Source organism: Podarcis cretensis, assembly GCF_951804945.1.
Source record: "Podarcis cretensis genome assembly, chromosome: 16".
NCBI lineage: Eukaryota > Metazoa > Chordata > Lepidosauria > Squamata > Lacertidae > Podarcis > Podarcis cretensis.
In genome coordinates this window covers 12,858,923-12,873,312 of record NC_137186.1, presented here as the reverse complement: position 1 = coordinate 12,873,312, position 14,390 = coordinate 12,858,923, and the positions used below count along the sequence as shown (strand labels likewise).

The window sequence follows — 14,390 nt, the reverse complement described above, 5'->3', positions numbered from 1 at the left end:
CCTAGGTACACAGTTTTAAGCTTGCACCCCACCAACCTGAGCTGCCCTTACTTAGCCCCCACCTTCCCTTTCTTCTTACATCTAGTCCAGGGGGTGGCACAGGCTCTTGTCTTCTCTCCCTAGACCTCCATGTTGCCCCTTGTAAAACTGAGCAGGGAGTGGGGGGGGGGATAGCGGCAAAACTAGACACTGAGCCATCTATAGCTCAGTTGGTAGAGCATGTGGAGACTTAATTTCAGGGTCACGGGTTTGAGCCCCACATTGACCCTTGTGGTCCCTTCCAATTCTACAAATCCCATGGTTCTGTCTCTGCCTGTAACTGGCTCTGGCGCCACCTACTGTTGGGCTCCCCTGCCTTCGGCCCCACCAGACCAAAGAAGCTGCAGACACCGCTATCATAGGCAAAATGTTGTTGTTGTTGTTGTTGTTGTTGTTGTTGTTGTTGTTGTTGTTACCCCCCATCTGGCTGAGTTTTCCTGGCCACTCTAGGCGGCTCCCAATTGAGTGTTAAAAACAATACAGTGGTACCTCGGGTTATATATGCTTCAGGTTACATACACTTCAGGTTACAGACTCCGCTAACCCAGAAATAGCGCTTCAGGTTAAGAACTTTGCTTCAGGATGAGAACAGAAATTGTGCTCCGGCGGCGTGGCAGCAGCAGGAGGCCCCATTAGCTAAAGTGGTGCTTCAGGTTAAGAACCGTTTCAGGTTAAGAACAAACCTCAAGAACAAATTAAGTACTTAACCTGAGGTACCACTGTACAGCATAACTGGGAGAGGTGCGAGCTTCAAATAAATCTGGTTCCCAGTGAGGATGCAAACTGAGTGTGCAGCACTTCCAAAACACACATACACTAGCCACTTCTGCAATGTCTGCTTTAAGTTCCTACACTCCACTAGCTCTCCCCCCTTAGCATAGTTTTGATTTCCTACCAGCAGAGGCCAAAGACAGGCTATTTCATGGCCTAGTTGCCAATTTTTCTCTTCCCTTGCACAATCCCTTCCTTCCTGTTTCAAAATGCTACGGCTGACACAATCAAGCTAGCCTAACTATTGTTCCACCATCCCTCTCTGTCCATTCCAGCCAATGCTCTGTGCACCTTGCACCAGGCAACACCTTGCCTCAGATATGCCTCATTGACCACTTTGATTTTGCAGAACTGGCACTATTAAAAGGGCCACATACTATTTGTTTTACACTTGTAAGGAAGAAATATTTTAGCGCGGTGACACTTACCCTCCGGACCTCGCCGCCACTTGACATTTGGGCTATATAGATCATCTTGGCTTTCACTGTACAAAATGTTTTCCGAGGCTGCTAAAATCTTTTTTGGTTTAGACAAGCCTGCACTCAGACAAAAACTGGCATAGGTTTTAACCTGTCATTTTAGCTTAACTGCTGGCTTTAATTGCATTTTGATTTTTTAAAAATGTATCGTTCTTAAATTTTATTGTATATTTTATTGTTTTTTGTAAGCCACTTAGAGGTTTTACTTACATGGGGGCGGGGGGGGGGAGAACCGTGTGTGCCACATTAAGCTTCTTGGAGTAAAAGGTGGAATATAAGTGCAATAAACAAACAAAAAATCAAAGATGGAGCAAAAACATTCTACTCAATTGTGACCAAAAAAAAAAATGTTTTTGTGAGTAAGCTGACCTGCCCAGGCTGATTCCCATCTCCCATCCCAACAATCCACAACTGGCAGAGTCCACTTAGCAGAATCCACAGCAGAATCTGGGAGCGATTTATTGATTTGTTTGTTTTATTATTTATTTTGTGTTCCCACTTTTATGCTGTGAACCCCCCTGTGATCTTCGGATGAAGGACGGTATGCACGTTTAATAAATAAAGAATTAAATAAATTCCAAAATAATATATAAATAGAGTTATGCCAATCTCCATGTAGCAGGGGGCATATTATTGTGCTTCCCATATTCTGGGTCCTGTGCAGTCACCATACCATCATTTCCATGTGCCATGTATAACCTCCCCATTTATTTATTTAACTATCACATTTTTCTTCTACCATTCCTCCAACATGGTTCTTTCCCTCCCCATTTCATCCTCACAGCAACCCTGTGAGGTAGGTTAGGCTGAGAGGCAGTGACTGGCTACCAAGATCATCCAGCGAGCTTCATGGCTGAGCAGGGATTTAAACCCTCGTCTCCCAGGTCCTAGTCCTCCACTCTAACCTCTACACCACACCAAGAATTCACTTGCACAATGTTCTATCATCTATCTATCTATTCTGGAGGAGTCCTGTGACCCATTGAAACAAATGGACATACCTAAATATTGCATCTAAGTTTTTCTCCAGTAGCCCCACTGAAATTAAGGGTCCTAAGGGAGTCCAGTACAATCACTCTACTGTAATGGGTCTGTAGGACGAGCATTGGCTGCAGGTACAGCCCCTAATTTGGACCCATTCATTCCAATGGGTCTACTCAGAGTAAAGCTTAGGTGGCGAAGATCCCCGGGAGCAATCGCACTCCTGCAGGGTTGCAAGGCGCTGGACAGCGAGAAAAAACACCGCGCGCCTCCCCAAGAAGCAGCGTGTCCCTGGGATTGGCCGAGACGGGCCCCGCAGGAAGTCCGAGCGTGTGTGCGTGTGTGGTGGGAATCCAGGCACGCGGGTGACACGGAACTTCGGGCAGGGGGCGCGTTAAGCAGGAAGGGGGTCCCCTGTCCCTCCCTGGGGCGGGTCCCCTGATTTCCCTGGGCTTTTTCCTCCTCCTCTTGCTCGCTGTCACATTCCTGCCGCTTGAGTCAGGCCTGGAGGCGGCGGAGGCAGCGGCGGCGGCGGCGGCGGCGGGCTGCTTGCTGCACCAGGAAGCGCAGGGCCCGCACCATGTAACCAAAGCGGAGGAAGGAGGAGGAGAAGAGCGCGAGAGGAGGGCAAGGAAGGGAGCAAGGAGTAGCCGGCCTGGCCATGGGGGACGGCGGAGCCGAGGAGGAGATGGTGGAGCTGCCTCTCACTGACGGTAACCAGGCGATCGAGGGGGAGGAGAGCCGGGCATGTGTGTGTGGAGGGAGGGGGCAGCTGGGTGGGTCCCCCTTGGCGCGCGCGCGGGCGGTCCTTGGAGACGTGGAGCCGCTGGCCCGGGCGCCCCGGGATGGGATCTCCGGCGGGGCGCGCGGGGTAGGGGCTGGGGTTGGCTCATTGAGGGTCCCGCAGATGAGAATCTGCGGAAGGGGGTCAGGAGGACGCCCGACCCTCCAGGCGGCGCCTCCTCCTCCTCCGGGAATGACAAGATGACCCCTCAGGGCGCACCGTAGTGGCAGCGGCGGGGTGGGACCTTGGGTTTCGGCTCAGGACCCGGTTGGAGGCGCGTGGAGGAGAGGGCGCTGCTGGAGCGCAGGGAACGCATCGGGGGGCGTATCGACCTGATCCGAGGAAGGCGCACGTTGAGAGACAAGGAGGTGGGGGGTGTCGGCTGGTTGCACGGCTTCTTATGGGCGCCGATCGCGGTGTGTAAACACGATCGGGAGCGCGCGGCGTTCATATTTGGAGTGAGATCAAACTGGAGCGCGTAAACTGGAATAGGGGTTTTGTCCGCGGTGGGGACAACGGCACGCAGGTCCCGCTTCTCGTCCGTGATAAAGGAGATTGGGGGTGACTGCAGATCTCGGTGCATAAACTGGGTCGGTGGAAGGGAGGAGAGCGAGAGTCATCTTGGCGGTGATGCACAGGATTTCGGGGAGGGCGGATAAACGTGACCTGGGCGCAGGAGAAGGAGGAGGAGGAGAGACACCAGTTGCTTTCTGCCCTTGCTAAAACAGCCAGCTTTGCAAAGAGAGCGGATATCCCGGCTCGGCTGTGCCCGGAGACCTTTGCCGAGAGACAGAGGACGCGATTGGGCAACGCTTAGACCCGCCTGGGGTTGCGGAGAGACGTCGGGAGTCGAGAAAGAGAAAGAGAACCCTTTCCTATCCCACCCGAGGGCCTGGGAGAGTGTTATCTTTCAAAGTGGCGGAGCTCCGCCCCTAATTTATGCACGCCCCGCCTCCCGACCCAGCTGGAGTGGGGGTGGGTGTTGCTGAATCACCAGCCCGCCCCCGCCTGGATTGGCAGGTGGGGGCAAGGGGAGGGAGCCGTAGGGGCGGCTGGAGGCGGTTGGCAGGTGGGTGGTGGGAAGTGGTGTGTGTGTGTTTGTGAGAACAGTGTACTGGCGAAGGCTGTCTGGAGTAAGAGATCTGCTCCTTCTCCTCCTCCCCCCACTGAAAAAAAAGTAGGCTCGCTGCAAGAGAGGGGCTCTTCAAACGATCTGGCCATCTTCAGCATCCGTGCACCCTCCATTTAAAAAGGGGTGGGGAAATAGCGAATAATAAAGGGTAGTTGGTACCAATGATTGCATGCAAACTTGCAGGGAAGCCACTATTTCTGATCCAAACATCTTGACCTTTCACTTCCAGATACAACTTTGTGTTGGTGGGTGCTGTGGTGATGATGAGGCAAAGATCTTTGCTCTTAAGGCAAGGGTGGGACAGCTCTGAGTCCCGCAGGTGTGGTTGGGCCCCAACTCCTATGAACCCCCTCCAGCATGGTCAGTGGTCAGGGATGATGGAAGTTGCAGTCCAACAGCATCTTGGGGGAGGGACACAGGTTCCGTAGCACCTTTGTTGATTTTTTGGTTGCTGTTTGTTGATTTGCATAATCCCAGGGCAAAGCCCCTACCATTAAAAAAAAAAAGGTTGAGCCTTGGCATAAATAAAACATGGTATCCGATACCACTCTTGGAGTAATTTTTGTGTGTGTGTGTTTGTGTGTAAAACTTTTTTTCTGTTCAGATGAGAGACAGAGACCCTGACAGACCAAAAACCATTTACATCAATCGTGGGGAACCTTGGCTGTTTACCCCAGATGTGGCTGAACTTCAACTCCCACCATTCCTTGCCATTGGCAATGCTTGCTAGGGCGGATGGGAGTTGTAGTACAATTCTATGATTCTATGGACATTGGATGGGCCAAGGGTTCCCCACACCTGATTTACACACACCGCACACAAGAGGCACATGTTTCTCAATCCTTTTGGCATATGAGAAGCAGAATGTGAGAGTCTGGCAGCAGGATCCTAACTGTACCTTGCATGCCAGGCTGGGGCAAATGTCTTAATTTGGGCGAAGGTTAGGAGTTGCTCAATCTGACTGTCTGTCGGGCCATGTCACTTCCTTATGCATGACCTGAAATGCACTCCATCCCCTCTCGTTTCTCCTTCAAATGCACTTGAATATCTCAGTCATATACAGGTAACTGCACCAGGCAGCATAAGCTATAGTTAACTGCTGCCCTCCCTCCTCCTCCATGCACCCCAGTTTAGGGCAAGCCAGGTGGGTTTTAAAGTGGAGTTGTCTATAGCAGCTTTTGCCAATTTGATGCTCTCCAGACTCTTTGGACTACAACTCCCATCAGTCCCAGCTAGCACAGCTGTAGTCTGAAATATTTGGTGGGCACCTGGTTGGGCAAAGGTATTGACTCAAATGTGGAACTTCCATGTTGAGAAGTACCAAACCTTTGAGTGCTAGATGCTGAGAACAGAGCAGGCCTTGCTTGTGAGGAAGGCGGTATACTTTCATGCCTTGCTGCTGAGTTTCCCAGAAGCCTCTCTTGCAGACAGAATGCCAGATTAGATGGACTTTGGTCTGATCCAGCAAGGCGATTTGTACAGCACCTGATCTTCCCCTGAATATTTTCTTGTAAAAAAAAAAGAGAGAGAGAGAGAGGGAGCTTTATATAACAAGAAAACAGGGGACCTGTCTGCTTGCAAACTGTATTTGCTAGAAACTCCTTGATGGCAGATGTACTCTGCACATGCTCAAAGTGAATGTTACTGTTGTGGCATATGTTGTTGTTGTTGTTGTTGTTGTTACTATTTCAGCTTATAGCCCACCCTTCCTCCCACCAGGGTAACAGGGCTGAGGCTGCTGGCATTAAAAGCAGGTTCTTAAGGAGACCTATGGGGAGACAACTGTATTTTAAATGCACTCAATAGACTTGGGTCTCTTATTTAGTGAGATGCTTTTAGCCAATAAATAAAACAAAACTAGCTATTTGCGAGGGGATGAAAATAAGGAGGGTAACAATTAAAGGCAAACACACACACACACACACACACACACACACACACTGCTTTTTAAAGCATGACATATAAGACTAAGAAAATATTGATACCCATGTATAGGTCACATCCACATGTATTTAAAGCACCAAGATTCCACTGCAACTGTCATGGCTTCCCCCCAAATATTCCTGGGAACTATTCCCCTCAGCACCCTGTTTTAAAGTGAGGATGTGGCCATAAATGTGCAATTAGCAATAAATTAGAAAACACTGTACAGTGGTACCTCGGGTTAAGTATTTAATTCGTTCCGGAGGTCCGTTCTTAACCTGAAACTGTTCTTAACCTGAAGCACCACTTTAGCTAATAGGGCCTGCTGCTGCTGCCACACCGCCGGAGCACGATTTCTGTTCTAATCCTGAAGCGAAGTTCTTAATCTGAAGCACTATTTCTGGGTTAGCGGAGTCTGTAACCTGAACTGTATGTAACCCGAGGTACCACTGTAAGCTATAAGCCACCGGGCGGCAGCCCCACAGAGGGGGTTTTGTAGTGGCTGCGTTTTTGTGGCAGGCCTTCTTGGGCTAGGTGTTCCTGTGGGCAAGTGCGGGCCCGTTTCTTTCCCCTCTCAGAGTTGGCCAAGTTGTGACTCATGGGCCGGAAATGGGGCCTCCTCCCCTCTGCACCCGAGAACCCCAGGGAAGAGGGTGGGGACGGGTGCCGTGCGAGAGCAAAGGGAGTGTGCCATGACGAGAAGGAGGGCCAGAAGTGGCTCAGCACCATTGGCACAATGCCCGCCCCCGTGCCCCATAGCCAGAGATTTTGTGGTGGGTCCTGGTGGTTGGGCCTAAGTGTAGACACTCGGGAAAACGGGTGTAGCAAAACGCATCATTCGCAAGATCCGAAGGGCCGTATCCAGCTAAATTCCACTCAAGAGTAGACCTATTGAAAATAGTAGGCTGAAGTTAGCCGGGTCCATTAATTTCAATGTGTCTGCTCCGAGCAGGACTAACATTGGATACAGCCCAAGGTATTTTTTCAACACACTATAATATATACCCAGGGTAAATGCTTTCTGTCAGTTTTTCTAATTTTCTTTTCTAGAAAGTTGTTAAATAAATAAATACATAAATACATAAATAGTGACCACCTTCATTAAAAAACGGGCCAACATGTTTAATTTAAAAGTTATTTCATTCCTCTTAAATCACTTCAATACTGTTCCAAAAATAATAAGCACCAGTCTCTTGTAACACTTTGTAAATCTTCTGAACGTAAATTGTTTTAGCTTGTTTCAGTATTGTAATGGTACATTGCTGTAACCTGCCCTAGGACCATATGCTGAAGGCTGGTTAAGATATAGTATCTAATAATATTATATTTATTATTAATACTTGTAATAGCAATAGGCCCCAGAATGCCAGAAGGCAGAATCAAATTTAGCTTCTTTATGAGTAAATGAGAAGATTATGGCTCACACAGCCCACTCCCATGCCTGGCCCTTCTATCTCCATTAAGTAAAATATGTGGACCCCAATCCAACTAAAGTTTGTGACGACTAGGGGTGGTGTCGCATAAGTCCATCCATTGAAATGAATGGACCTCAGTCATGTTAGTTAATTTCACTGGGTCTTTGATTAGGACCAATGCAACACTGGATCCAGTCCTAAGCTCACAATCTTTCTGCACTTACCTGGGAGTAAGTCCCATTGAACTCAGCAGGGCTTTCCTTCGAGTAAACATGTACTGTATAGGTTTATGATGTGGATCCCACTGAAAGCAAGGAGGTTGGCAATGAACTTGTTCCATTAGTTTCAATGGGAATCAAATCATGACCAGTGTTAGTTGGACTGGGGTTTTAGGCTGTAATCCTAACCCCACTTACTTGGGAGCGCACCCCACTGAATTGAATAGGACTTACTTCTGAGTAGACAAGGTTAAGTTTGCACTCTCCTTCCACACAAACCCAGCTCTACCTTGTTCTTCCCATCTGAAAAGTGTATGTTTTTGGATTTCCCCTCAACAGCAAACTTGACAGGCCATGAAGAGAAAGTTGGCATGGAGAATTTTGAACTACTCAAGGTCCTGGGCACTGGAGGTAAGTCGAAAGCAGCTGAATAATAGAATCTGTTTTATTGGGGGAGAGGTAATACTGCACACAAATGCATAACAATCAATAAGAAAACCAAAGTTGTAAAGCAGAAGTCGAAAACAAAGCAGTGTTGCAAAAATATATTTTGATGATTGACAGAGAGCTTGAAACGAAAGATGGCATACATTTAGGCCAAATTTTGTGGTCAGAAACTGAATGTGGAAAAATGAAATTATTTGGAGTTACTTGCTGATATTCTTCAAGGCAGGGATGGGAAACCTTTTTTAACTCAAGGGCCATATTCCTTTCTGGGTAACCTTCTGAGGGCCATACATGGGGTGGGTGGGTCAACAGATGTAAATATTACGTTTGTACATTAGGCTAGTTTCTGCACTCATCCTCCCTCTTTACCCTTCATCCTGACTAGCAGAAGGCATTTTTGGAGCTCAAGAGCACATTCCAGCCATGCAAAAACATCTGGGGGAAATTGGGGGGAGGTCAGTGAGGGGTGTGACCTGGGGGGTAGTTCTGGAAGGCCATACTTAACCTCTGAGCCTGAGAATTCCCCACCCCTTTTCTAAAGCAATATCATTGAGTTAAGCATGCTTTCGCCGTATAGACCTGCTTCCTTGCTTAGGTCTAACCATGGCTATTCATCATGATACCTAAACAGAGCCCTCATGTTCAAGAGCACTTTACCTCTGAATACCCGATGCTGGGAACATAACAACAGAAAAAAGCTATTTGTTGCTTCAGCTTGCGTTTGGACTTCTTTGGAGCATCTGATGGGCCACTATTGGAAAGAGGATGCTGGAGTAGATGGGTCTTGGATATGATCTGGCAGAGCTGTTTTGTTCTTATGCAGGCCCTCGCTGGGTGTCCCCATCATTGGAGACAGGGCCTTCTCAGTGGTGGCACCCAGGCTTATGGAATCCGCCCCCCTAGATATGTTCACCTTTCTCTCCATTCAGTGGCAAATTTAAACAGTTCAATTCTGTCTGGTATTTTTGGAAGTTTGAAGCCTTCTAAGGGCACTGCTTTGCTCCTGCCTTATTTGATGTTCCTGTCTTATAATTATAATTTTATTTATTTATTTAAATAATATTGTGCTGTTTTTGTTAGCTGCCTTGAATACTTTTTATGGAAAGGCACAGTATAAATACTTTAAAGACATTCATCAAATGACACAAATCGAATGCTTTCCACACGCTGCAATTAAAAGAAGCAACGGAACTAAGAATATAGGAAATAGAGGCAGCCACTGGGTAGGAGTGGGGAACCTCAGACCTCCAAGATCTGGGATTGGGACCTAATGCCATCAGGGGTTTTTATATGCTACAGCTAGTGCAATCTGCACCTGAGGAGTGAAACTGGTGTCATGCAGCAGATGGAGGCTGGTAGAACTGTTTTAGGCTGGGTGGAAAAAGACCTCCACCCCATCTTGCACCCCACCCCAGCCAGCAGGGGAGACCAGAGATTTAGATTGCAGCCTATTACAACAAAGGTGGTGTGTGTGTGTGTGTGTGTGTGTGTGTGTGTGTGTGTGTTTTAAAAGGCCTGATTGGATTAAAAGGCCTGTCCCCTAATGCCCACAAGATAGCAGGCGTAGGGGTTGAGTAGGGGGGTGGGGACTCTGAGGATGGCCATCCTAACCCATCTGCCATTTCAACTCCAGCCTATGGAAAAGTGTTCCTGGTTCGCAAGCTCAGCGGTCACGATGCCGGCAAGCTGTATGCTATGAAGGTGCTGCGCAAAGCGGCCATTGTGACCAAGGCCAAAACAACAGAGCACACACGCACTGAGCGGATGGTTCTGGAACATGTGCGCCAGTCGCCCTTCCTTGTGACGCTCCACTACGCCTTCCAAACAGACTCCAAGCTTCACCTTATCCTAGGTATGAGCATCATGGGGGTGCAAACCGGGGGGACGGGGGGACATGGAACTGGGAGGATAGATGAGGGGAGGCAATGATTCTGTTTCAAATAACATTTGTTATGGTCTTACTTATGTATTTATTTTGTGGTTTTGTATGCTCGTTTTCAGTGGGGTGGAATGACTACACAGTGGTTTATACTTATTATTATTATTACTACTACAGTACTACTACAGTGGTGCCTCGCAAGACAAAATTAATCCGTTCCGTGAGGCTCTTCGTATAGCGGTTTTTTCGTCTTGCGAAGCAAGCCCATTGACAGCTTAGCGGATTAGCGCTATTAGCGGTTTAGCGGCTTTTAGCGGATCAGCTGATAAGCAGCTTAGGGCTTAGGAAAAGGGGGGGGGAACCCGCAGGAACTCGCAAGACATTTTCGTCTTGCGAAGCAAGCCCATAGGGAAATTCGTTTTGCGAAGCGCCTCCAAAACGGAAAACCCTTTCGTCTAGCGGGTTTTCCGTCTTGCGAGGCGTTCGTCTTGCAGGGCACCACTGTACTTCTACTGCTAAATGCAGTGGTTCCCAATTAGCTAAGTACTGCAGACCCACCGTTTTTTAAAAGCCAAGCCGTGGACCCCCTACTTTTGAAAATTTTGATATCTCTATGGTAGTTTTTGTTATGTGACTGGTGCCACAGACCCCCTGGGTGGGTTGTGTGGACCCCTTGGGGTCCACGGATCACTAATTGGGAACCACTGATTTAATGTATTTATATCCCTCTTTTCTCCTAAACTGGGACTCATCAAAATTAAGCATAGCAATAGGAACAAAACAAACCCCAAATAAGAATACAATTAAAATCCCAGCAATGAAATAATAACAATCAGCATAAAACACAGAGGACTAGAGGTTGGAGGGCAGGGAAGTAAAATAAACATGGTCTCTGAAAGGTTGGGGGGGATAAATATTTGTTTTAAGCATCTGTATATCACTTTTCGTATACAACCTCTCTAATGAATTTGACAATTTGTTTAAAAGACGACAATCATATCAATTTCGGAGGGGGGGAGCTCTTTATTCATAAAGACAAAATAACATCAGTAATAATGAATAGTTTAAAACAGGAGGAGATGGCAATGGGAGAACTTTGAAAAAAAAAGTCAGGGAAAGTCTTTAGTCCAGAAACTGAACACCCCCCAAAGCCTGGGTGAATTTAAAACGAAGGCTTCCCTCTGGTACAAAAAAAGTTAACAAAGAGGATGCTGCGTGAGAGAGATATCTCCCTTGCAAGTGAGTTCCAAAGGCGGATCATAACATACCTCATCTCAGATGATGTAGAGACCCCTAGAAAGGCCCAAGAGGAATAAATAAATAACACTGCAGTTTCATTTGGAAAAAGGCTGTCCTTGAAGTATCCTGGTCCTAAGTCATCTGGAACAGGAATTCCTAACCATTTTTGGTCATGAACCCCTTTGAGAATCTGTTGAAATAATAATAATAAATAATAATAAATTTTATTTATATCCCGCCCTCCCCAGCCGAAGCCGGGCTCAGGGCGGCTAACAATAATCGAATAATCAAACAATCAAATAATCACACATTCTAAAAATATTTCATTATAAAAATTAATTAAAATCAAATTAATGGCAACCGATTAAGCAAAATTCTGTGCAGGTTGCCAGAGGAGGGAGTCAGGCTGCGCCCTGACCAAAGGCCTGGTGGAACAACTCTGTCTTGCAGGCCCTGCGGAAAGATGTCAGGTCCCACAGGGCCCTAGTTTCTTGTGACAGAGCGTTCCACCAGATTGGAGCCACAGCCGAGAAGGCCCTGGCTCTAGTTGAGGCCAGCCTAACCTCTCTGAGGCCTGGGACCTTGAGGATGTTATTATTTGCAGACCGTAGGTTTCTCTGTGGGGCATACCAGGAGAGGCGGTCCCATAGGTACGAGGGTCCTAGGCCGTATAGGGCTTTAAAGGTTAAAACCAGCACCTTAAACCTGATCCTGTACTCCACCGGGAGCCAGTGCAGCTGGTATAGTACCGGATGAATGTGATCTCGCAGTGAAGACCCCATAAGGAGTCTCGCCGCGGCATTCTGCACCTGCTGGAGTTTCTGGGTCAGTCTCAAGGGCAGCCCCACGTAGAGCGAGTTACAGTAATCCAGTCTGGAGATGACCGTCGCATGGATCACAGTGGCTAGGTCAGGGCGAGAGAGATAAGGAGCCAACTGCTTAGCTTGGCGGAGATGAAAAAATGCCATGAATCAGGAGGAGGGCATAATATTTTGAAGGTGGGGGGCCGGGGGATTGTTTTCAGGTTGGACCCTGGGAATTAATTAACCTTTTTGCCTCCCTCTTCCCTTCCAGACTACGTGAGCGGTGGGGAGCTCTTCACCCACTTGTACCAACGGGACCACTTCTCCGAAGAGGAGGTGCGGTTTTACAGTGGGGAGATCATTTTGGCGCTTGAACACTTGCATAAGGTGAGAAGTGGGAAGGGAGGGAGGTGTGACCAAACGAGGCAGGGTTGTGCTGTTAGTATAGTTGCATGGATGCTCTTGAAAAAGTAAATAACACATCTGGATTGGGGATGAAGGGCTTTGCCCCACTGCCATCCTCATCCAGATTCCCTCCATTTCAGGAGGGATACTCTTAGTGGCAACCGCTGTGCCGCATGCAAACTGCTGTCACCGAAGGGCCCCAGGGACTCCACCAGGTTGGAAGCAGTTATCCTATGCAGACAAAGAAGCCATTGTGATTGGTGCTCAGTTATCAGAGGCAGTGTGCATCTGTATACCTGCCACAAATAGGGAGTGTGCTGTTGCCCGCAGTTTCTGCTTGTGACTTTCCCTTTGAGGCATCTGGTTGGCCAGTGTGAGATGGGCTGGGACAGGGCTGTGCACCAGATGCTGCAGGATGGGTGGGCTCTGATCACAGAACCGGATCCATCCCACAGATTGTGGGTTATTGGCAAAGGATCACCTACCACAGGGCAAGAGCAGCCTAGCCACCTTAAGCTCCCAGCAGAAAACCTGCTAGGCAAATGTCTTTTCACCAACAAGAAAGCAAGGAAGAAGTTGTTCAAGAAGGCTAGCAGATTAACGATTATATGGTTCATTAGTTATTGAATAATACAGCACAGTTTGCTTGAACTTTGCAACTATTTGATTATCTGTACTCTTAATTGTAGGGTTTTTTTTTTTTTTTGCAAATAATGCTTATAAGATGCTGTGATGATTCATAACTTCCTGAGATCTGTAAGATATTTTGTTTGCATTCCGGTAAAGTAAGTTTGATAAAGTAGATGCCTTAATAAACACGAGTGTCAATTCAAAAGATAGGCAAATGGTTTACAGCTATTTGTGAGTATATCTTAGCTGAGTACTAAATTATATAATTATATATAGGACACCCAATCACAGTGATCACAGGTAGGTAGGTAGGTAGGTAGGTAGGTAGGTAGGTAGGTAGGTAGGTGGAGTTACGCTAGGACCAGACCATGTCATTACTGAGGAGTAAGGTTTAGTCATTGTTTGGAGACATAGGCTCCCAGTACGTTTCCAAGCACAATTCAAAGTGTTGGTGCCAACCTTTAAAGCCCTAAACGGCCTCGGCCCAGTATACCTGAAGGAGCATCTCCACTCATATCATTCAGCCCAGACACTGAGGTCCAGCTCTGAGGGCCTTCTGGTGGTTCCTTCACTGCAAGAAGTGATGTTACAAGGAACCAGGTGGAGGGCCTTCTTGGTAGTGGCACCTGCCCTGTGGAATGCCCTCCCATCAGATGTCAAGGACATAAACAACTACACGACTTTTAGGAAACATCTGAAGGCAGCCCTGTATCAGGGAATCTTTAATGTCTAACGTTTTACAATTTTTTATGTGCTGTAAGCTGCCCAGAGTGGCTGGGGAAATTCAGCCAGATGGGTGGGGTACAAAATAATAATAATAATAATAATAATAATAATAATAATAATAATATTGTCTAGTGTGGATATGAAAGCGACAGAGGCTGGTCCATCAAGGCAGTGGAGCCACCAACCTCAGTCTGCCCCTCAGCCAGTCCTCATCTGCCTGCTTTCTTACTTATATCCAGCCCCGTGGGTAGCATTGCTTCCTTCCTCCTCCTCCTGTTGCCCCTAGTAGAGCTCAGCAAGGAGGAGGAGGAGAGGCAAAAAACTGGAATGAGTTGGCTCTGCCTGCCATTGGCTCCGGCTCTTCCTCCTGCTGGGCTCCCTGCCTTCCCAATGGGCACCAGCCACCCGGGTCTTAAAGCCTTCCCACCTGAGACCCTGAAGATCTGTTACCAGTCAGAGTAAATCACAGTGAATTGAATGGACAAATAACCTGACCATATAAGGCAGTTTTTTATTTCA

The 14,390-nt window shown here is 47.6% G+C and overlaps 1 protein-coding gene across 2 annotated transcripts in view; it reads left to right on the top strand.

Annotated features, from left to right (window-relative positions):
• The first annotated feature begins 2,573 nt into the window (after positions 1-2,573).
• Positions 2,574-14,390, top strand: part of RPS6KA4 (ribosomal protein S6 kinase A4) — a 40,295-nt gene continuing 28,478 nt past the window's right edge. The window contains exons 1-4 of one of the 2 annotated variants that reach the window (XM_079958010.1): positions 2,574-2,983; positions 8,082-8,153; positions 9,823-10,041; positions 12,382-12,497. In XM_079958010.1, the coding sequence (XP_079814136.1) occupies positions 2,932-2,983; positions 8,082-8,153; positions 9,823-10,041; positions 12,382-12,497 (459 nt within the window). In that variant the 5' untranslated portion in view covers positions 2,574-2,931. Of the gene's footprint in view, positions 2,984-3,401; positions 3,423-8,081; positions 8,154-9,822; positions 10,042-12,381; positions 12,498-14,390 lie in introns of those variants that run through there. The other variant, XM_079958011.1, reaches the window with a different exon arrangement.